General features: G+C 39.2%; 1 protein-coding gene across 9 annotated transcripts in view; it reads left to right on the forward strand.

The window, feature by feature from the left end:
• Positions 1 to 24,929, forward strand: part of GSK3B (glycogen synthase kinase 3 beta) — a 177,290-nt gene that overhangs the window by 28,937 nt on the left and 123,424 nt on the right. For all 9 annotated transcript variants that reach the window (XM_006755358.1, XM_006755360.1, XM_015558494.1 and 6 more), the window contains one exon: positions 19,910 to 20,103. In XM_006755358.1, the coding sequence (XP_006755421.1) occupies positions 19,910 to 20,103 (194 nt within the window). The remainder of the gene's footprint in view (positions 1 to 19,909; positions 20,104 to 24,929) is intronic.

Below are 24,929 nucleotides of genomic sequence, written 5' to 3' on the forward strand. Positions count from 1 at the left end.
GGAGGGCAGGGGCTCAGTGGGTAAGCACAGCTGCTGAGGCAGGATCCTCTCCCACCTCTGGGGCAGCGCTAAGGGTGTACAACTGATGGCTTAGGCGGGGAGCAGGACTAAGCCGTCAGTTGGACATGCCCCAAGGGCTCCTGGACTGTGAGAGGGTGCAGGCCGAACTGAGGGACACTTCCCCACCAGTGCACAAGTTTTGTGCACCGGGCCTCTAGTTAATATTATAATGAAATGATGATGTTAGTGGAGGAACTGCTGTACTTCAGTTGTCATGAATACCAGGTACTTTACTGTCCTGAAGGATATAGAAACAGCCGAGTTTGAAAATATAACAGCTTAGGACTATTTAATATGATAATGTAGTAGCTTTTTAATAATAAATGTCATCTTTCTTCGTGTGTGCATGTATCTCCCCTACTCATTAATGTGATTTGGTCCTAGTAGTAATACTACCTGTTCCTACAAATGTGCTGCACCTGCCCTGGTTGTTGTGACTCATTGGTTGAGCGTTAACCCATGAACCAGGAGGTCACGGTTCAATTCTTGTTGAGGGCACATGCCCTGGTTGCAGGCTTGATCCCCAGTAGTGGGCGTGCAGGAGGCAGCCGATCAGTGATTCTGTCTCATCATTGATGTTTCTATCTCTTTCTTTCTCTTGCTCTGAAAAAAACGAACATACTAAAAAAAAAAAAAAAAATAGAAAAAGAAAAACTGTCAGATGTGCTGCACCTCAGTAACTGTGAACAGGGAGATCTATATCACCAAAGTGTTAGACTTATGCTCTGAACGAGATTACTAATATTAATCAATACTGTAGATTGTAAGGAAGATCTGGGGGGTTGCTTCTATAAAGTTTGGTCTGTAATATATATGGTTTCGATTGCTTTTTCACTTAAAGAATGCAGAGCTCTGTATAGTTAGATTGCTTTAGAATCGCAGTTTCAACAATTACTAATTGAACCTGAGTAAAATGACTTACTTTGAGAATTTGACTTTCTTTTGATGATAATAGTACTTACTTCACAGTGCCATTGTGGAGGTTAATGCATGAAAAACACAGCATGGCACAGAGTAGGTAGATTCAATACATGTTAGCTGTTAATAATTATTTTCTGTCTCCACGGTTTTGGTTTTCTAAGCTTAATGTTTCTAGAAGTCTTCCTGATTAGAGGAGTGTTACTGTTTTTGAAAAGGAAATAGATTAAAATAGTCATACTGAAGATTTTATGTGTCTGGGGACAGTGAGAATTTGCAGCATATACAGGGTTGGGCAAAAGTAGATTTACAGTTGTGAGTACACAGAGTTTATTTTTGTATTATTATTTATTGTATTATTTTCCATACAAACAACTGTAAACTTACCTTTGTCCCACCCTGTATAAATAAGGAGATTTATTTATTTCCTGGGGTAGATTAGTTGGTTGTTATAGCTGTTTAGGAAAGGTTTTTCTTAGAGGTTTTAGAAAACACTATTTCTTGAGGTGGTTCTGTAATCCTTTTATATTTTGATTGAATGCTAAAACATTTAAAAAGGAGAGAGGGGTAAAAGATGAATTAGAATTATGGCATATGATATTTTACTTGGAGAGAAAAAGAAAAAGAAAAGGAGGGTAGGAGTTGTAGACAAGCTATTTTAGGGCAGGAAATTAATGTAACATGGTGAGGTTCATGTATATTGCAGGCTTAGTATCAAAACGAGTGGGTAACCTGTAATTTAACCGAGGGCAGTACTTGGAGAGCAGGAAGTTAGGTTTTGTGCCATGGTCTGAGAAAGCCTATATTCACCTTTTTATATATGAGATTAAGTGCTCTTAAAAGAGAGAGAGAGAAAATGCAATTTTTCTAGAATATTTGTTAACCATAAATTTAATCATTCTTTACTTCTTTCTATCAAATAAATTATGCTATTCTTTGAAATATTTTAGAGTTTTATTGAATATCTCTACCTTTTTTATATAGTAAAACATTAATGGATGGAAAATCCTTTTTTGGTAGCTTTTGTGAATGTACCAGTGCATTTGTAAGATAGTCCTGGACATTGAACTTCTCTAACACCCACAGACCTCATTTACAAAGGAGAAGAGCATTTAGAATGTTTAAATATAATCAGCTGAATTGTTTCCTTCCGAGAATTTATCTGGATATGTTAAGTGTGTTTAAAATTTAATGCTGTTAAACCCACACAGGAATTTTCACTTGTTTTAAATGCTTTAAAAACAGATTGTACTTTTTGATAACTGGTTTAGTAAAAAGATCATGTGAAACTCAGATATGATTTTAAAAACTAGTAAAGGTTTCATTGCCTTTTTTTAAAAAGTGACTCCTATTTATGTCTCAGTCATGAGTGCCTTGGTCCTTGTCTTGCATACAAAATTACCCTCTCAGCAGTACATGGAACTTGTTGATATTGGCAGCAATAGGTCAGTGACTTGACCATTAAAGCAGTGCTAGTTTTTCATTGAAGATAAGAGAGATCTCTGTTGCCTATTGAAATACGTTAGATTCCTGCCAATTGAGAAAACTAGTGTACTTTTTGTGGTAGATATTGAATTAGTATGGTTAGAATCTTTGACTTTTTGAAGTAATGTTTGATTGCTTTATATTAAAAAGTTGCTCTTATAGTCAAGTGCATCTGAAAATTAAGTCTCCATAGTAGCACCTAGAAAATTTAGAAGTCCCTGGAGAATTTTCTTACCTAAAAGGAAAAAAACCTAATAATTCCAATTTCAGTTGTCATAAAAATACTTCCCCTCTATGTACAGTCAGTTGCTGTCATGTGACAGTTGTTTTCCAAAGGCCTTGTTATAAAATATTGCATTTATGTTTGTAATGGTTTTAAGTACTTTTAGTAAAAAGGGTGATGGTGGCTTACCAATCACAGAGTAATTTAATAGTTAGGTTTTCTTTTTCTCTTTAGTTATAGTTGTATATCTGTATATAAAACATAAACCACACTGAACAAATTAGTATTTGATGACTAGTTTTCATGCCAGATTAATGGCCCTTTTCTGTTAGCACGACTATCATTAGTATGTTAGCTATTGATATATATAACAAACCACTCGAAACTTCATTTGTTTGCTGCTGCTCTTGAGTCTTTAGATCAGCCTGGTACTAAAGCCATCTCGGCCAGGCTTAAGTGATTGTTTGTGGGCTTGCTCATATTTCTCATGGCTTAGTTAGTAGATAGTCTAAGACTAGCTTATTTAGGGTGGTCTTACTCTCATGTCTAGGGGTTGGCTGGGTGTCAGCCAGATAACTGGGTGACTGGGCCACATGCCTCTAGATATACAGCAGGCTGGTTTGACCTTGTTCCACAGTGGCAGAGCATATTTCCAAGAGAAAGGTATGGAAGCATGCAGAAGTTCTTGAGGCCTAGGCTCAAATCTGGCAAACTGGCATTTTCAGTGCTTTTTGTTGGCCAAAGCACGTTATCAGTCCAGTTCAGATTCAAGAGGTGGGGAACGACTACAGAGTGACATTATGTAGGGTGTAAACGTAGGGAGACCAGAAAAATTGAGGGAAACTTGTGGTATTTCCCACTTTTAACATTGTGCTTTTTTTACATTACCCATTTATATGCTTTAAAAGATACAACCTTTATTAGTGATAAAGCACATATCCACTCCACTGAGTAGCTGTGCTTATACCTGCACCAGCTTTTATATTTCCTTCATAGTTACACCTTCCTCACGTGATGCAAATTGGGTTCCCTAATTAAACAGTTATGTCCGATTTAATTAAGAAACCAGAAAGAGATGTCTAAAAATATCTGTTATCTATTTGAATCTGATTAAATTTTTCTGCCCTTTTTGAAAGTTTTAATAATCTGGTTTCTTACAGTCTGTTCTGGTTTATTTCCCAGTGTTCTCTGGCTTGCCCACTGATTTTCTTCCTGTCAGTTTTTTAAAAATTGAGATGAAATTGTGGTAACATTTAAACTGTATAATCCAGTGGCATGTTTACATTCACAATGTGCAGCCACCACCTTTATAATGTTCCAAAACCTTTTCATCACCTCAAAAGAAAAACTGTACACATCAGTTGTTACTCCCCATTCCCTCCTCCCACAAGTCCTTGGCAACTACCAATCCACTTGCTGCCCCTATGGATTTACCTATTCTAAGTTGTATATGTTTGTAACCACTGTGCTCCTATTTATGTTCTTTATTCCCAAGTATCCTAAGTCCTATTAGAACTTTAAGTGTTTGGGCCACTAATTTCTTCTTCCTCACAAAGATTGTATCCTATAGTTTAATTTAGCTACAGTAACCCTTAGCACTCCACTCCACTGAAACTGCTCTTCTTGCTCTCAGATTACTTCCTTTCATTCTTTCCTGCAAGGTGTTTCTTCCTTGCAGGGAGGGATGTGTGGTGGGGTGATGGGTTTTTGGTCACTATGCTGGACTTTCTCTTAATGGATCATGGAATTGTTTGAGTTCACAGTTCTTGAATTCCTCTCTAAAACAGAAACTTTGGGAATTTGGTTCAGTGGGAAAAGGAAGCACTAAATAGTTAAATATAGGGTATTTTTTAAAAAATATGTTTTATTGATTTTACAGACGGAGAGGGAGAGAAAGATACAGAAATATCAATGAGAGGGAGAAAAACATCAATCAGCTGCCTCCTACACACCCCCTACGGGGGATTGAGCCCAAAAGCCTGCCATGTGCCCTTCCTGGGATTCAAACTGGTAACCTCTTGGTACATGGGACGATGTTCAAGCAACTGAACCACACCAGCTGGGCTATTGGGTATTTTAAAAAAGACATATGTATTCCTTTTTATATTTATTATGTACCATTAGTTATGCAACTTCTTTTTAGAACCATTCAGTTTTTATCTTTTATTGACAGTAGAGGCTAATAGTTTGTTTTTCTTTCACCCTAAATTATGTGTATACCGTAGGTGCTTATTAAATGATTGACTTAAAGAGTAGAACTGTAGGGTAATAGAGGTAAATGTATTACAATTGTGAAGTATCCTATATAATAAAAGGCTAATAAGCAAATTTTTCCTTCTACCGGGAGTTCGACCAGGGGGCAGGGCCAGCTGACCAACCGCCTGTGACCTCTGCCCCCTTACCCCGATTGGGGGCGGAGCCGGCCCACCAACTGCCTGGGGCCCCTACCCCTTGCTGGCCCCACCCCCTGTTGGCCTCCTCCACCCCTACCAGAGGTGGGGCCAGCCTGCCAACCTCCTGCATTCCCTCCCCCCAGCTGGCCTGGCCCGACCGGCCCCCATCAGGGCAGGCTGCCTGGGCCCCACCCATGCACGAATATGTGCACCGGGCCTCTAGTATACAAAGGAAACAGAAAGATCATGTATTTAGTTCTAGAAGGTGTAATTTTATTTAGCTATGAGGATTTAGTCCCTAAACTTGGGAGTATATTAATAATTGTGATAATCAAGAGAAAAATCATCATTGGAACTGGGTAGGGTAGTCTTTTTTTAAAAAAAAATTTTTTTAAATTGATTTTCACAGAGGAAGGGAGAGGGTGAGAGACAGAAATATCAGTGATGAGAGAGAGAATCATTCACCAGCTGTCTCCTGCACGCCCCACATTGGGGATCAAGCCTGCAACTGGGTATGTGCCCCAACCAGGAATTGAACCTTGACCACCTGGTTCATAGGTTGACGCTCAACTACTGAGCACACACCAGCCAGGCAGTGGGGGGTAGTTTATAATTTTTTTAATTTTTGCTTTTATTTTTTCAATTAAACTTTCAATATTATTTTGCATTGATTTCAGTATGGCATAGTGGCTAGACAATTATATACTTTACAAAATGTTCGCCCTGATGTTTCCAGTTCCCACCTGGCACCATTCATAGTTATCAAAGTATTATTGACTACTAGAGAGGCCCGATGCATGAAATTCATGCAAGAGTAGGCCTTCCTTCCCCTGGCTGCTGGCACCGCTTCCCTCTAGCACCCAGGCTTCCCTCCAGCTGCCAGCAGGCACCTGGGACCAGGGCTTCTTTTGAAGCCCTGGCTTCATCCAGAAGGTCGTCTGGTCTTATTAGCATATTATACTTTTATTATTATAGATATGCTGTACTCTACATCCCCATGACTGTTTTGTAACTGCCGCTTTGTAGTTCTTAATCTCTTCACCTCGTTCACCCAGTCCTTCAAGCCCTCTCCCCTTTGGCAACCACCAATCCATGAGTCTATTTCAGTTTTGTTTGTTCATTTATTTTGTTCTTTAGATTCTAAGTGAAATCATATTGTATTTGTCTTTCTCTGACTGACATAATACTCTGTAGGTTCTTTCATGCTATTGCAAAAGGTAAGATTTCTTTTGTGTGTGTGTGTGTAGCTGAGTAATATTTCATCATATATATATATATCAGAACTTTTTACCTACTTGTTTATTGATGGACACTTGGGTTGCTTCCATAGGTTGGCTATTGTATATAAAACACTGCAATGAACATTAGGGTGCAGGGGTCAATCTTTTAGCCAGCTTAAAAAACACTTAGAATTAGTATAATTTATATACAGCAGATTGCATAAAGCCTAAATCTAAAACTCAATGAATACACATTACCACTCAGATCAAGCTAAGAATAGAATATTTTTGTCATCATTTCAGAAGGCTCTCTTGTGGCTCCTCCCAGTCAATAAATAACCCTACCTCTCATCTTGCTTTATTTTTTAAAATTGCGTTTATTACTATGTCATGTATTAATTTGTCTTCCCTACTAGAATGTAAACTTCATGAGAACAGAGACTTGGTTTTGCTCACTATTCTTTTCCATTGTTCAGCATACTACCTGACATAGAGTAAATGCTCAACAACTTATTTGAAACTATAAATGGAAAAAACTTGATTGTCTATTGCACACAATGTTATATGGTGCACAGGTGCTCTTTTATGTACTAGATGCTGAGGGTAGGTGATAATTTTTACTTTTCTAGAATGAGACTTTTGACATTCAGCATGGTACTTAAATCAATTAAGACATGGAAATTGAACCCTGCTGGCATTGGATTTAGTATGTGCTGGTCTTTGCGCATGTGAATGTTAGGAAATACGGGAAATTTGCTACTAGTAAGAGATAATGGCATTTACCTATTGGATTGCCTTCTTGAGTGTATTTGATTTCTTACAGTTATCTCAGATTCTTAACTTACACGTTTGCTGATCTTTTTGAATACCTGAAACAGCTGCAAAAGACTGAATGCTCTTGTGGGGATAGAACTGTGATAGAAAAAGCATTGGTTTATTCTATCAGGTAAGACAGTTGAGCTGTCGTTTGTATTACCTTAGTTAAAACAATGAAAGTTGTTTCTATCTTGATTAGGTTTAAGATAAGTAAAGGATTTTGTGCTTTAGAAATTATTTTAGTTCAAACTTACATTCCTATAGTTGAGAAAGAAATTTTGAGTCAAAAGTGACATTAGTATTTGGTTCGTGCTCTTATCTGTCAAGTTGGCAAGTTTAACCATCTCATTTTACATTTGAGGAAACTGGGGCACAAAGAAGTTATGCTAGTTTAGTACAAAGCAGCAATCAGACCAGTCTGTTTAACTCACAAGTTCCTGGCTCTTTTGCATCATGTTGACTGACAGTAGAATCACTTGGGAACTTTTATAAATATATACTTGTTAGGGGCCTACTCCCCAATTTTTTTTTTAAATGTATTTTATTGATTTTTTATGGAGAGGAAGGGAGAGGGATAGAGAGTTAGAAATATCGATTAGAGAGAAACATCGATCAGCTGCCTCCTGCACACCTCCCATTGGGGATGTGCCCGCAACCAAGGTACATGCCCTTGACCAGAATTGAACCAGGGACCCTTCAATCCGCAGGCCAACTCTCTATCCACTGAGCCAAACTGGCTAGGGCCCAAATGTTTTTATTTGTATTAGATTTGGGATAGGGACCAGGCATGTATAATGAGAAAGGCAAAGCAGAATAAAAACTCAAACCATTCTGTTTCCTCATATTTTTAATAATGAATACATTTTCCAAGTAAGCACACTCAATTGGCTTAGAATCATTGTGCTGTAATGCCTTTCTTTTTTATTTACTTAATGCATTTATTTCTTAGAACAGTTTCAGGGTTACAGAAAAATTGAACAGAAAGTACTGAGAATTTTCACATACTCCCTTTTGCATTGTGTGGTACATTGGTTAAAATTGATACATATTCATTAAAGTCCCTCCTTTGTTACTCATAATTGATATTAAGGCCCACTCTTTGTGTTGGATAGTTCTGTGGTTTTTTGATAAATGTATAATGTTATGTATCCATCATCATAATAGCATACAGAATAGTTTCACTGCCTTAAAAATTATCTGTGTTCCACCTGTTCATTCCTACTACCCTCCTATCACTGGCAACCACAAATATTTTTATTACATATTTCTATAGTTTTGTCTTTTCCAGAGTGTTGTATAATTGGAATTATGCAGTTTGTAAAGCCTTTTTTTTTTGACATATCAATCTATATATATATATATTAAAGGCTAATATGCTAAGTGTCACTCTGACTGGTTGCTATGATGCGCACTGGCCATTTACAGAGAAATGGCGCCGTGGACCTGGTGCCCACAAAGCAGCACTCGGCTCCCCCCAAGTGGGACACAGGCCCCACCACCACCCTGGAGTGGCAGCCCACCAAATCGCAGCTGACGCTGCCTAGATCCCATGGTGCAAAATGCAGCCCATAGCCCAGCCCACAAATGGTGGCTGTGGGTGCCAGGTAATGACGTCCTGCAGCAATCAATGCCTGGCTTCCTCTCCTTAGCTACTAGCCTCCTTGGAGTTTCTTCAGCCCAGGAACACAACTTGCTTATAGCCAGGTGGGAACATTTTACAATTTAACCAAATGTCTGTGAAGTATTATCGCCGTGCCTCATCTCATTTGATCTTCACAGAAGTCCTGGAGTAGGTAGATAGAAGACTTGTGGAATTCTATTTTCTTTTCATTAGCTGGAAAATGGAGATTTAGAAAGCTTAGAAACTTGACCCCACTGAAAAGAAGTAAGAAATGGTGGACCTTGAAAATGACTTCAGGTTTTGTCACTGTGCAGAGTATAGTCAAACATTGCTAGAGTTAAATATTTTACCGTTTGTTCTTCCTGCATGATCTACAATAATAATTTGCTTCATGTTGATAGTTACTGCTGTGTTGCTGACAATTACCTGAAAGAGAAGTTGGGGTGCTTCACTGGGCTGGAAAAAAGTTTAGCTACATCAGAAAGCAGGTTCAATTAAGCAAGTTTATTCTATATATCTAAAAGGCTAAGTTTCCCCTGCAGGCCTGACCTTGCCCCCAACTGCCCTCCGCTGCCAGCAAATTTGATTCTGATTGGTCGGTTTCTATGCCAGTCAGTGTCAAAAGCTCCGTCTCCTAAGCAACCATTGGGTCCTCACAGTTCCCTGTAAATGTTGGAGATTAAACCCTTATCAGAGATAACATTGGCAAATATGTTCTCCCATGCAGTGGGTTTTCTTGTTGTTTTGTTGATGGTTTCTTTTGCTGTGCAGAAGCTTTTTAAGCTATAGACTTTTTCTGGACCTTCCCTCCCTTACCTTGCCAACCCCTCCATAGCTACCAATGGCATTTCATGTTTTGCTTTTTACCATATTGAGGAGTATCATAGAGAATTCCCAGCATTTTGTCCACCATTTTCCTTCAGAATTGCTTTTGGAAGTGTTAGTAGCCATGCCATGCTGCTGTGGCTTCAACATTTAAAAAATTTCCCCCTTGACTTCCCTCTTTCATAGTTTATAGCAAAAACTGTTCTGTTCATTGTTTGATTGCTAATGCTGAGTTTTTGGTAACTAAAAAACAATTATCCTTTTCTTTGTTAGTTCCTAGGGGAGAAATAGTGATACTGATTCATTTCACTTTCTCAGCCTAGAAGATAAAAAATTTTTCTCTCTCCCTTCATGTTCTGCTCTCCCTTACAACAGTCATTTAAAAGAGGATATTGGAGGTTTAGGAAGGGGAAGAGAGAAAAAGGATGACAAAGTTGTGTGTGTGTGTGTGTGTGTGTGTGTGTGTGTCTAAAGTCATGTTATTTTAGGGTGTACTGAGTAACTCATCTCACAGAGCTAGGAAAAAAGAATATCCAGGGGCTGTATGATGGTCAGGTTATATTTCTAAATATGTTGATGGTGAAGCAGAACTAGGTGTTAGACCAGTGGAATCAGACTGGACCTTGGTTCAGCAACCTTGGTACTTGAGTTCTGGCTAAGAAAGAATTCAGAGGTAAGATTCAAACTATAAGAGAAAGTTTCCTTAGAAAGTCAGAGAAGTAGGAAAAGTGAGCGGTAGAAGCAATTGGTTCTCTCAGGAAACAAGTTGCAGAAGCAAAAGTTGGAGCTTAGGAAAAGAAAGAGACAAAGAAACTGAGCCTGGAGGAAAGGGACGGGGAAAGGTGTGGGCGTGTTCTACAGAGCCAGTAAAGGAAGGTACAGTTTTTAATGAAAACAACATACGTGCCCTGCCAGTGTTGCTCAGTGGTTGAGTGTCGACCCATGAACCAGGAGGTCATGGTTCGATTCCCAGGGCACAAGCCTGCCTGGGCTTTGGGCTTGATCCCATCACTGGAGCAAGCAAGCCTCCTGCTCGCTTCAGCTGCGTGGCTGCTGCCCGCCATCTTGGTTGGGTTAATTTGCATATCCTGCTGATTAGCCAAGGGGAAGCATAGTGGAGGTATGGTCAATTACCATGTTTGTCTATTATTAGATTTGATAGCCCGATGCACGAAGATTTGGGCAAGAATGGGCCTTCCTTCCCCTGGCTGCCAGCAGTGCCTTCACTCCGGGCCGGATCTGCCTTTCTGCCTTTGCTCTGGGCTGGAACCCTCTTTCTGCCTTCCTTCCAGCACAGAGCCGCCTTTCCGCCTTCCCATGCTGCCTAGAGGCCTGGAGCCACCTTTCCGCCTTCCCACACTGCCCAGAGGCCTGGAGCGGCTGGGGCTGTGTGGAATGCCTGTGTCCCGCCCTGCCCTCAGCTGCTTGGCGCCTGATATGCAAATTAACCCGCCATCTTTGTTGGGTTAATTTGCTTACTCCTGATTGGCTGTTGGGCATTGCGAAGGTACGGTCAGTTTGCATCTTTCTCTTTTATTAGTGTAGACTAGAGACCCAGGCACAAATTCGTGCATGGGTGGGGTCCGTCTTGCCCGGGCCTGTAGGGAGGAGGAAATGGGAGGTTGGCTGGCCGGCCCATCCCGATATCCTGATCAGGGCCCAGCTGGCTGTGGGGAGGTGCTGTGGGAGGTTAGCCGGCCAGCCCTGCCCCTGTTGGCGGGGGGCGATCTGGGGTGGGACTGGGAAGAGGGAGAGGCTAGGAGGTTGGCTGGCTGGTCCCAACCCCTATTGGGGTAGGGGGGACAATCAGGGTCAGGGCTGGCTAGGGGGAGGGGCTGTGGCCCAATTGGGGTGTTTGGGGCCCATCGAGGGCAGGCCAGCCAGGGGGAAGGGCCGCGGGGGGCAGGTTGGCCAGCCAGCCCCACCCCTGGTAGGCCGGTTTTCTGGGCTCGCTGGCCGCAGTGGGCATCATAGTGACCAGTCATTCAGTCATTACTGTGTCCGGTCGCTGGCTCTTTATATATGTAGATGAGATTTTTTCATTCTGAGCATTCAGTAGTACCTTTTCCTGTTTTGCCTTTTCTTAGAAGCAGGTTGATATATTAGTAATGGAGTTGACACTTAAGAGTTAGAACAACTCTTTTAATAAGACCCTCTTATTAGTTTGTTATCTCTAAATAAGTCTCAACTTCCTGGAGCCTCAGTTTCCTTATCTGTGAGATGGAGCTAATTTCATGCACTTAGCAGGATTATTATGATTATCCAAGGTATGTGAAAATAATTAATAAGGTACCTTCCTCTATTAAGTTATAGGATATACTGAACCCAGATTTTGAATAAATAATAAATCCAGATTTCATTAATGGCATTTTCTTTGAACAAAAAGCTTTATGAGGGAAGGGGCCTTGTTTGTTGCATTCATTTATTTTTAACCCCAGTTCCATAGTACCTGTCTGTTACACAGGTAGTGCTTATTCAGCATGTGATAAGTTAATCATTAATGACAGTGTACCTGTACTTGAAGCAAAACTTGTACTGTTATCTCTTTTCCTTTTCTGTCTTCAATATTTTTTAGAATTTTCTGTCACTGAGCCTACTCTGTGACATTAATATGAGAGAATACTTACAAAATAGAAAGGATGTGTATAGTATAAATACCTGTGAGAATTAATTTTTTTAAAAATATATTTTATTGATTTTTTACAGAGAGGAAGGGAGAGAGATAGAGAGTTAGAAACATCGATGAGAGAGAAACATCGATCAGCTGCCTCCTGCACATCTCCTGCTGGGGATGTGCCCGCAACCCAGGCACATGCCCTTGACCGGAATCGAACCCAGGACCTTTCAGTCTGCAGGCTGAGGCTCCATTCACTGAGCCAAACTGGTTTTGGCAGAGAATTAATTTTTAATAAAAACACACAGAGATGATTTATTAATGTCCAAGTACTCAAGGTATAGAATTGTCTCCCCTCTCACATTTTAAATAGCACTGACTGCCCTCCCCTCCTGGCCTGATCGCCCCTAACCGCCTCTGCCTTGGCCCCACAACCATGGCTTTGTCCGGAAGGACATCCGGAAGGTCTCCCGGTCTAATTAGCATATTACCCTTTTATTAGTATAGATTTGAGCCAAAACTAATGAAAGTTGCCTGGAAGCAAGATCTCAAATGCTCCATTAAATAACAATTTTTCAGTTCTTTTTATGCATTTGAAACTAAAGAGAAAACGTAAGGAAGATTACATGCAGGTGGGAGAAAGCAAGCAGGGGTTGGAGTACAGGATATTTAAAATTGTGTGCTCTCCTGAGGGTGGTCTTCTCTAGAAGTATTCTGGCATTTCAAAGGCGTGTTAACCTAGATGCACAAAAACAATAAACAGGGCTTGGTTAAAAGCCTTTCACTAAAGAAGTTATAGGCCTGGGGCATGACTACTCACCATGACCTGCCCAGTTAGCAATTTATGATTCATTACAGCACCCCCTGTTCATCCACATTGTTAAATTATAATTGGTAATAGGACTAACCTAGAGTAAGCAAGTCTTCTGGGAGAAAACAAATCCCATTCTGCTCTTTTTCCTCTCCCTCTGTTTGCAATTTACTAGAACATTTTAGATTTGTAACCACCACTTGAAAATGCATGTGAAGCCCTATCCAGTTTGGCTCAGTGGATGGAGTGTTGGCCTGCAAAGATTCTGTTGTAGGTGGGTTGCATGTACCTTGGCTGAAGGCTCCTCTCCATCCTGGGCCCTGGTCAGGGCTCACTGGTGCAGGAGGCAGCCAATCGATGTGTTTCTCTCACATGATGTTTCTCTCTGTCTTTCCCTCTCTCTTCTACTCTCTAAAAATCAATGGAAAAATATCCTCTGGTGAGGATTAACATACATACATACATACATACATACATACATACATAAATAAATAACAAAATGCATGTGAAAATATATGTAAGTTTATGTGCTGGGCTATTTTGGATTTAGGGGTGGGGATAACTTAGGCGCTTAGTTCAGGGAAAAGATGGAGTGAGCTGTTACATTTGCAGGGATTTGAGTTGTCAGAAGGCAGACCAAATAGACTTAATACATTAAAAATTTTTTCTAGAGCACTGATTTTAATATTATGCTCACTGAAGACTGGAATAAAATAGGCACCCAGGACCTGGGCTGGCTTCCCAAGTTTAATACACTTTCCAATGCTTATGAATAAAAGGAGAGCCAGAATTCATCTAAGGAAAATCAAATCAGTGAACAGATAGCAAACATTTAAGCACTTTAACAGATTTATCAGAATACAAAGTAATAATCCACTAGTTCACCACAGCTGCTACTTTTGCAGGAATACAAGAAACATTGCCTTTTTCTCCCCTCCCCTTTCTTCCCCTCCCCTCCCCTCTAGAAACATGTTGATTGGGGACTGAAAAAGCAATTTTTCTAATCAATAAGGAAAAAAAGAATATGAAAACTAAATCTCTACATCACACAGTTTAGGAATCTCCTGTAGTTGATCTGTCTAAACTATAACATTTTACTTTTTATAAGTTTAAAGATAACAGCGTATTTGCGTATGATAATAATAAAATTTATATTTAAAAGGTACCCCTAATGTATATAATATTTGAGTTCTGGTTGCTGTCCCACATCACAAAAAAACAACTCTGGAATTTGTGCATATATAAATCCCAAGGTAGCACATTGTTCCTCATTCCCAGTTCAAAACAACTTCCAAAGAAGTTGGCCAGGGCTGTTTGCAGGCTGGCCACACCCCCTTCAGGGTGGAGGGGTCATGCTGGGGTGCCTGGCCAGTCTGGGTGAGGGGCTGATTGCTGTTTGCAGGTTGGCCACAGCCCCTTCAGGGTAGGGGGCCCCTCTAGGATGCCTGGCCAGCTTGGGTGAGGGGCTGATTGCTGTTTGCAGGCTGGCCAAGCCCCCCAGCGGGGACCCTCACCCCGTGAGGGTGTGGCCATCCTGGGCGAGGGACTGATGGCTGTTTGCAGGCTGGCCATAGCCCCCAGCCACCCAAGCTCTCAGTGGAGGCTGGCTCGAAGCAGGTATCTGGGATTTATTTGTCTTCTATAATTGAAACTTTGTTGCCTTGAGCAGAGGCCACAGCCGGCCAGGGCAGGCGGTAAGCTTGGCTTCCTCCATCGCCGGGGCAACCAAGCCTCCTTCTTGCTCCAGCTCATGGCTGCCGGCCACCATCTTGGTTGGGTTAATTTGCATATAGTCGCTGTGATTGTCTGGTGGGCATGGCTTGGGGTGTATTGGAGGTGCGGTCAATTTGCATGTTCTTTTATTAGATTAGATAGCCTTCAATAGAAAATGGTTGTATTGTAGGCCATCTTTCCATTGCCTCATGAGGAGCCTATTGTGATTTATATATTTAAGATTTATCTATTGTGGTAAAGAGTAGGGGATTTAATTGTATTCTAGTTATGATAGGAAATTAATACCACCTGAGTGAGTTTTAATTGAAATAGAGGATTCCTGGAGTCTTTTGGCCAGAGAGAGGGCCTGGAGCCTCTGTGTTACCACTGTTCTGCAGTTGTTGCTCCTTGGAGACAGTGGCGTTTTTGAGAGACCAATTTTATTGTAATTAGTTTGAGATTCACTATACTATGTATTGTTGGAAGTTTAGTATTGAGCAAAGTGGTGACTTCTTTTTAAAAATGAGGCAGATTTTTTATGATTTCTAGCTTTTGGTCTCTTGTTAGCAGAGCTTAAAATGCTGCTTTATTGCTAAGACCCAAAATTATCTTCTTTCCAGTAGCAAATGTTAAATGATTGAATATCACAGAATCAGTTGTTTTACATTTTTGTTTTCCATGTGCTTTGGGGGGTGCGGGGGAGAAGTTTCGAAATCTAATGCTGCCAGAGTATTTTTAGAAAGAACTTTTTAGCTGTTAATAACTGAATGATTGAGGCCTAAAAACTGTAAAAGATTATTCATTTATTCTCTTACTTCTTATTACTCTTTTTATATCATGTTTTCAGAAACATCTGCTGCTTTAGAGGTATAATGGTATACAAAGTTAGTCTTTCAGCTGTAGTAGGAAGGTTGTAAAATATAGCAGAGGCAGCATGAGGCAAGTGAAGAGTTCTGCTAAAGCTTTATAACATTGGACAAGTTATTCTCTCTTAGTCTTACTTTCCTCATTTGCATAGTAAACAATAATATATCTCTACATTTATTATAAATATTAGAATGGATGAAATAATGAATTGGAAAGTTCTTTGTACAGTGAAATTTTATACAGCTGTTATTTTCTTTCTAACTCAGGAAATTACAATGCCAAGTGATGACACGCTTTTCCTTGGCACACTAGCTGCTGACTATCCCTTGTGCTAGTAATGCCCAGGCCAAGTCATCCCCAGTGATATCTTGCCATTCTGTATAGCTCTGCTATTTCAGATCTCTGATGGAGTAGTCTGATGGATTAGCTTGATGATTTCTGAATAAAAATTCCAGGATGCTTGAGGTAGAAAGCCTGAGAGTCATTGTTCCTAATATACCTAGGGATTTTATAGTAGAGTATAGCCCGAAAGAGTTCTTAGCAATTTCTCTATTTGAAAGAGAGGAAAACTTTTAATTTCTGCTAAGATTGTAAATTCTTAAGATAGTATTTTTTTACTAAATGTACAGGAAGGTGAAAGGATTGGTCCTTATCCACATCCAATCAGTTTTAAATTAGGAGGCCTCTAGAGTCTCTTTCAGTGATAGCTTCTATAGGAGCTATCCGTTTACCTTTCTACTTTGCTTTTAATATTTTTACAGAATTATCTGATTTGTGCATTTTCTTATATACAAATCACTAGTGGCCTGTTGCACGAAGATTCGTGCAATAGGCCTTCCTTACCCTGGCTGCCGGCACCGGTTTAACTCTGGCCCCTGGGACCTAGGCCTTTGGTCCGGCCACAGCAGTGAGGCTTGGCTTTTCCGCTTCAGCTGCTCCCGGCCCCTCCTTTTTTTTTTTTTTCCCAGCTCTTTGTGCGGGGCCCAGCCCCCCAACCCCTCCTTGAGAAGAGCCCAGGGCCGGCGGGAAGCTTGGCTTCCTCCATCACCGGGAGCAACCCAAGCCTCCTGCTTGCTCCAGCTCCGCGGCTGCCGCCATCTTTAGTTGTCTTCAGTCTTCGCTCTGCGCCTGTGTATGCAAATGAACCGCCATCTTTGTTGGGTTAATTTTCATAGTCACTCTGATTGGCTGGTGGGTATAGCGGAGTGACAGAGTGATGGTTAATTTGCATGTTTCTCTTTTATTAGTGTAGATGATGCTGGAGTAGCCGCTGTTCCCAAGTATACTTGAGGTTAAAGAGATAATAAATCCCAGGGTTGTGATGGATAGCTTTCATAGCTTATTCTTGAGGCTCTGAAACCATTTCTCTGAAATGTGAATTTTTTTTTTCTCGAAATGCAGCCTCAGAGGAGAAAGTCATTACACAATTGTATATTGCTTAAATTCTCTTATCAGAGCAAGAACAGAGCTGTGACTGCTGTTTTTGTTATTGAGATATGGTTATACAGCGGAGAAGCATAGTTTTGATTATATCCCAGGCAGCTTTTGTTCTCAGTTAAAATTGTAGAATACAGCAGTCATTCTTAAAATCTATTTATTTAATCTTAATAAAAAATGGTAATGCTTTGTTTTGTGAACTATGCCTGTGAGGTTTTGCAAGCCACTTGTTCAGTGGCATTATTAATTCATAGTTCATTTCTTTTTTTAAAAATCTGGTCTTAAATCACTTCTGTTTGAAATTTGGGGCAATTGGATTATAAGGAAATGTATTCAAGACCTTGGATTTTAATCTTTCTGGATCTAACCTTTCTAGATCTCTTTATGAAGAGTTTAATTTCAAAAGACTGATTCTGTCTTTAGGAGTGCTATAATATAAGTTTATTTTTCAAAGAAGAAGAAAATAACTTATCTATAATAATAAAAGTAATATGCTAATTAGACCGGATGTCCTCCCGGACGACCTTCCAGAAGAAGCCGAAGCCGGGGCTGCGCAGGAAGCCCAGATCCCGAGTGCCTGCTGGTGGCCGGAGAGAAGTCAGGGTCCTGGGTGCCAAAGTCAGCTGGTGCTGCCAGCCAGGGGAAGCAAGGCCTACTCTTGCCCAAATTTTGTGCATCAGGCCTCTAGTAGTATATAAGTTTGTAGTCAACCTGAAAAATTGAGTTAAGGTTAACATGGTCAGAAACAAAAGTAATAGTTTTTTTGGGGGGAATGGAGCATGATGACTTAGAACTCAGCTTAGATTAAACTAAACTGTTCGTTTTTTTTTGTTTTGTTTTTTGTTTTTAATCTTCACCTGAGGATGTTTTTCCATGGATTTTTAGAGAGAGTGGATGGGAGAGGGAGAGACAGAGAGATAGAAACATTGATGTGAGTGATGTTTGGTTGCCTCCTGCACACATCCGACAAGGGCCAGGGATCGAATCTGCAACCAAGGTACATACATGCCGTTGACTAGGAATTGAACCCAGGACCCTTTAGTCCGAGGGACGACACACTGTCCACTGAGCCAAAATGGCTAGGTTAAACTAGTTTTTTTAGCTAGTATATTTAAGATTTCTTTTACTTGGAAATGAGATGTGAAGGGAGCATTTGAAAACCTTGAGAACTATTATGTATGTGTTGGCTTGTGTTCAGGTTTATATACATTTAAAGCATTTAAAGCATATGCGATACTGTTGTAAAATGATGGTGTTGATAAGATTTAAGTTATTCTTTCTAGAAGTGGTGTTGGACCTGTGCTAACTAAATCATACCTATTGGGGTGGTTCACGTTGGAACTAAAGACATATGTTTAAGATAACAGGCCATAGCCTGGCTTGTGTGGTTCGGTGGTTCAGCATCGACCCATGAATCAGGAGGCTCAGGGCACATGCCTAGGTTGCAGGCTCCATCCCCAGTTGAGGGGGCGAGGAGAGTGCAGGAGGCAGCCAGTGATTCTCTCTCATCATTGATGTTTCTAACTCTCCTTTTCCCTTCCTCTCTCTGAAACCAATAAAAAAAATTAATTTGAAAAGATAGCTGTCCTTAATATAATATATAGACTGTGCATATTATTGACTTTTGTGTATATTAATACCTCTGTGAACTTAAATGACTAAAATATTGGTTATAATATACCACTAATATTAGTATATTCATTTATCTTACAGTTTTATATTTGGTAGGAGAAAACACTCAAGCCACTGGAAAACTAGATTATATTTTTTAATCTAGTTTTTATCCTTTTATATATGAGGTACAAATGAATGCTTCATAATCTTGACTTGCTATCTAGAGTTAAATATTACATTATTTTTTCTTTTATTAGGTTAGCATCTTAAAAATAAAATTGATAATTAAAGTAGTAGAGGACAAAAAGGAAAATGTGTAGTTTAGTCATTGAGCCTATGGACTTATTTTGTACTGAGAATTGGTTTTAGATTTGTCAAGGAAGAGAGAAGTAGCAGAAATCATAATTGCTGCTTCAAATGATTGTACTCACAAGAATCTGTGTGTATTTTGAAATCAATAACAGAATAATTTAGAGCTCTAAAGTTAGGTGCTAGGTAGCATAGGATTGTTTAGAGTAGATTAAGAATTCAGAGGAAAAGATTATTGTGAACTATGCCAAGTAGGAAGTGGCTCTTGAGCTTGAATTGCAGAGACTTTAGATTGTTTCTGGGTCAGGAGATCAGGTGAAGAAAGGCAAAAAAGGTAGGAGAGGGCCATGAGTGAGCAGATACCCCAGAGCCAGTGAGCTACTTATGAATGAAGCTAAGTTCAGAATAGATTTTGCATTTCCTACCCCAAATTAACATTCTTTCCCTGTTACTTTTTTCCATCTGACCTTCTAAGAGGCATTCCACTGTTTTCTTAAAAAAGAAATAAGACATGAAGAAGCAAAAAACTTACCTTCCTAAAGGCAGAGTAGTGTGAATAGAGTGAGCATATTTAGACATTTGCAACTTCACATATTTTATTTTCAAGTACAATAAGGAAGCCTTGAGGAAATAACTAGGGCTTTTTAGAATTGTATAGATAGGATTCAAACCTTAGTGAGTTCACCTTTCTTCCCATTATGTTTAATATGGGAATAGTACTATTATCTTCATGGTGTTGTTTCCATTAAATATAGAGTCACATGTATTAAGCATGGTGCACCTGATCTATAGAATTACTGAATAAATGGTGGGAAAGAAATACTTAAATTGAAACAAATAGTTGAAGTAACTCTATATGATAAACTGAGATAAACATTTAAAAATAGCTTGTGGCAAAGAATATAGTTTAATTTGTATACTTTGGCAATTTTCTCTGTTTAATTCTTTACATTTCTCATTTGTCTATACCTTTTTTCTTTTAGGAGACAAGGATGGCAGTAAGGTGACCACAGTGGTGGCAACTCCTGGGCAGGGTCCAGACAGGCCGCAAGAAGTCAGCTATACAGACACTAAAGTGATTGGAAATGGGTCATTTGGTGTGGTATATCAAGCCAAACTTTGTGATTCAGGAGAATTGGTTGCCATCAAGAAAGTATTGCAAGACAAGAGATTTAAGGTAAGACCTTCAGTATTTCATGTATTTTGCTATTAATACATGATTTTCAGTTGTTTCTTTTTGCTTCACATTTCATTTATTGTGCATATTTTTGTTCAGCTCAACTATTTACTATAGTGATTTTATTTTCTGCTATATGTTGTGTAGAAATAAAATCTGAAGATTACATTATTTTTTAACTACTGCTATTAGTGATTCATGTATTTAAAATGCTGTGAAATGTAGATTAAAACATGGTACTTTCTACTTTTAAAAAGTTACCTCTCCTCCCTTGGGTCTTGTTACACCCAGATTTCAAGAACCCCCACAGAACGACCAGGGAGTGCCGAGTCCAATGCAAAAGCATCCAGTCTTTTATTCAAGCCCGGGACTTGGTCCCCCCCCTCCCTTGCCTCCATTACTGGATGCAAGAGAGAGCCCCGAGTCCCAAGGGAACAAAGAATTTATAGGGCTTGGGGTGGGGGGGGGGTGGGGGCACACTCTGACCACTGATTTGGCCGATTCCGGTTGGTTGAGTGAGGGCCGGGGGCTAGTGACGCAAGGGCAGGGTGCAGCTAGCAGGGGTGGGCAAACTTTTTGACTCGAGGGCCATAGTGGATTCTTAAACTGGACTCAGAAGAAGGAGCTGCGGCCGTGTTTCCCAACGTTGCCATGTTAACACTGCTGCTGGTGAAGGAGCGGAGCGGAGCGGAGGGGAGAGCAAGAGAACCCTCCGCTGGGCTCCAGGTGCCGGATAGAACAGCCCGGGCAGGATCCGGCCCACTGGCCGTAGTTTGCCCACAGCTGAGCTAGGGTCTGGTTACACAAATACAGGGCGGTGGCTAGCATACTCTTGGCCTTGGGCTAGTCTCCCCCGCTTTCCCATTGGCCGAGATAAGGGCAGGCTGAGTAACTGATACATTCTGCAGCTTTTTCTTGGAAGAGGGGTTAAGGACACAGCTATCAGTCCTGTTCTGTCCTTTCAGGTCTCACAGGTATAGTAGACCAGAGAAACATTGACTGTAGCAGAGGATCATTTGATATTTTTACTTTGCTTCCTTTCTTTAAATATTTCCTTTGAATCTATTATTCAACACTATCATCTCCCACACACACACACCTGCAATAACTTTGATCTTTCTTTACTATTTTCTTATGTCTCTCTTTGTCCCTAGAAACCAGCAATCCCCACCATTCATTTTATTGTCATTTCTTACACTATTTCTTTAGGGGATCCTATGAATGGATGTTTGGAGGTCATCTCTATGTTATGGTATAGTGGAGAGTCAGGAGACCTGGGCTATAGTCAAGGTTCTGCCATTAGTAAGACATGCAGTTCTATACCTTCCTCTACTCCTCCCACCTCTGCAACATTCTGCTGAGAGTCTCCCGTGTGCTAAAAACTATGCTAAACATTTTGGGATGTAAAAAAAGTGAGATGATTACTGCTCTGAAGTAGCACACATTTTAGTGTCCTGCTTTAGAATGGTTCGAACATTCTAAGGTGGTTTTAGTTTCTTAGGAAACAAATCTACAAATTTTGTCATCAGTTCTCACTCTTTCTCTCCCAATCACTATTCCCATGTTGCCAAATGCCCACTGGTTCTTGGTATCTCAATGTTGTGCTGTTATCTCAAATTGTCAAGGCTTCTTATACAACCCTGACTTCACTTTGAAGACCCAATAGAAATCATTTCGGTTAGTTTGAATTCCTTTTTCCTTCTAATGGCATTATCATTTATCTTGTCATTCAGACTCTTCTATTCTCTAAAACCTATTCTCTCATACCTCATATGCAATCATTATCAAACTTGATTTCATTTTTTTATTCCCCTCACTGCCTTGTTGATTTATTCCTTCTTTCCTTTCCTCGTCACTACCATTCTAGTCAGGCCCTTGTCGTTGTTTGGCTGAAGCACTCATAAGACTACTTCTGATCTCTTCCTTCTGATTCCTTCTATATACCAACACTAAAATAATCCCATAGTTCAGTTTGGTCATGTTGTTTCTCTTACATACAAATCTCTTGTGGTTCCTCGTAGTCTAGAAAATAAAACCTGCCCAGTTCAATTATACATTTAGGAGCTTCCATAGTCTTGCCTGATCTTCAAATACTCAGCTTTCCAACCTTTCTGTGTCACGGCCCTTGACCTATATTGGTCTTTATGACCTCTCTGCTTTTATTCAGATTCCCATTATCTTTCCGTATCACTCCCATTCTTCTATCTATGTCTAAGACCCATGCCAGATTCTTCCTTTATGAAATTTCCCAGATGATTCTAGCCAGCCATATGGATTTTGCTATTCTAAATTCCTTGAACACTAGAAAATTTCCAAATTTTTTTTTTCATGACAAGGACTCCATTTTTACTACGTGTTTCTCTTGGGTGCCCACATATTCAATGTTTTCTTTGGATTAGTAGTTGATGATAGCAAATACCAAGTACTTTTTATATGCACAATGATCTAACGTTTTTACATGTGTGGTTTTATTTGAGACATAACATTAGTATTATGAGATTGGTTATTATTTGGAGTAGGCAAACTGTGCACAAAGAAGTGATAAAGTAACTGGTCCAGGGTCACACTTAGCACATGAATAAATGGCCAAGTATTTAAATCCAAGCTGTCTGACTCCACAGTGCTTTATTACATTTTATCATCGCTGTATCAAACCCATATATTCTGTTCAGAGATATTTGAGTTGGTTCTGTCTTATTTTTTTTTAATTTATTTTTTTAACGTAAATTTTTTCCTCTAGCACAGTTACATTATTTATTTGAAATACAGTTTGGTTCATCTGTTTCTGTATGTATCTATCCATTCTTAGAACTTTATCCCCATTCTTTCTGATTTTTTTAAAAAAAAATCTGAAACACTAACCTGGTTCCAAAAGCCAGAAATATACATGTATTTTTCCCTCGTATTCTCTCTGTCTTGTTTGTGCTCACTCCCTGTATATGGCCAATCTCATTATGTTTTAGTTTATTTTTTCTGGGTTTCTTTTGCACAAATGAGCAGTTAAGAATAATTTTCTTGGTTTCTTTCTTACATGAAAGGTAGGGAATACATTAGAGATACTCTTTTATATTTTGGTTTTTCTCTTAGCTATGGTTCTTGGGAGTCATTGCATATCCTTTTTGTAGCTACATAGCATTGCAGCATTAATTCAACCATTTTTCCATGTGTGGATATTTAATTTCTTTTTAGTATTTTGTAAATCTCTAAGAGTGCTGTTATGAAAAACCTTTTACATATGTCCTTTTTAAATTAGATGTATATCTTCAGTGTAGATTAAGAGAAAGTAGGACTGCTTCCTCAAAACATAAACACATTTGCAGTTTTGTTGGATATTGCTAAATTCCTCTCCATAAGGGTTATACCAATTTGCATTCACTCCAATAATATGAGTGCCTGTTTCCCCACAGCTTTGACAACATGCATTGCTTTACTTTTCAATATTTGCCAGTCTGGTAGGTAGTAGTTTAATTTACAATCTTATTGTGGATGTACTTTACCATCTTTTCATCTGTTCACTGTCCATTTTATTATTTGTGTGTGAATTGTCTTTTTGGGGGGACCATTTTTAAAATGGATTTTGGTCTTTTTGTCTTAACTCTGAAGAGTTTATTATGGATTTAGTCTTTATCTATGTAAAGGGTAGTATTTTTACTTTATATAGTCTATATTTTGCCATGTAAAACTCACCCCTCCCCACCATGTAGTCAGACTTACTGTTCTCTTATCATATTTGGATTTTAAGTTATGGTTAGAAAGCCTTTTCACTATAAAGCCTTTCCTTATAGAAAAAAGCCTTTTCCTCAGGTAAAGAGAAGTTCACTCTTATTTTTTTCTAGTACTTGGTAAGATTTCACTTTTTATATTTAGATTTCTGATTTGTTTGAAGTTTATTCCTTTGTATGGGGTTTATTCCTATGTATGGTGTGAGTTATTGATCTAATTTTTATTCTTTCTATATCATTAGCCAGTTGTCTTAGTACAATTTATTAAAAGGTCTATCTTTGTTGCACTGATTTAAGATGCCATTGTTATTATATGCTAAATTTCCACATGTACTGGTCTATTTCTGAACTTTCCATTCTGTTCCAGTAGGTCATTTGCATACTGCTATGTCAGTACCACACTGTTTTAATTACAGTGCTTTAAAATGTTTTTGTTTCTTTGGTAGGGCTAATTCACCAATGTAGCTTTTCTTTTTCGTGTTTTTCTAGCTATTCTTGAATGTTTATTTTTTTGTATGAACTTTGGTATCATTTTGGCTAATTCCAAAACAAAGGTTGTTGATATTCTAAATTGAAATTTCATTAACTTTATAAATTAGTAAGAACTAATCTATTTGTGATATTTAATTATCCAGGAATAAGAGGTTATCTTTTCCATTTGTTCAAGTTAACTTTTGTGTCTCTCAGTTTTATTTATACAAGCTTTTGACATTTTTTGTTAACTTTATTTCTAAGAATTTTATGGCTTTTGTTGCTATTGTATAGTTACTATTGTTTCTTTTTTGTGTGTTTTTTTCTCATACATGCTAAGAAGTGGCAAGCTGCCTTATACCAAGCTCAATTCTTTCCACTGTATCATCTTTCCTTTGTGGAATTAAAGTATTCTTGGTTCCCCTTGCTAAATGTTAACTATTTAAAAAGAAGATTTTTAAATATAGTGATGAATTTATTTTTCTTGATTATCATAAAAAGTAGGAGTTTTTTTACCTCTTAAAATTTTGTAGGTTTACCTCTTTGATTTACATACTGTTGGCTAGGATTTCATGAAATAATACGTATTTCTAGAAAAAGTTTGGAATGGAGTCTTCTCCTTGCTCAATTACA

This window comes from Myotis davidii, unplaced genomic scaffold, assembly GCF_000327345.1.
Source record: "Myotis davidii unplaced genomic scaffold, ASM32734v1 scaffold292, whole genome shotgun sequence".
Taxonomy (NCBI): domain Eukaryota; kingdom Metazoa; phylum Chordata; class Mammalia; order Chiroptera; family Vespertilionidae; genus Myotis; species Myotis davidii.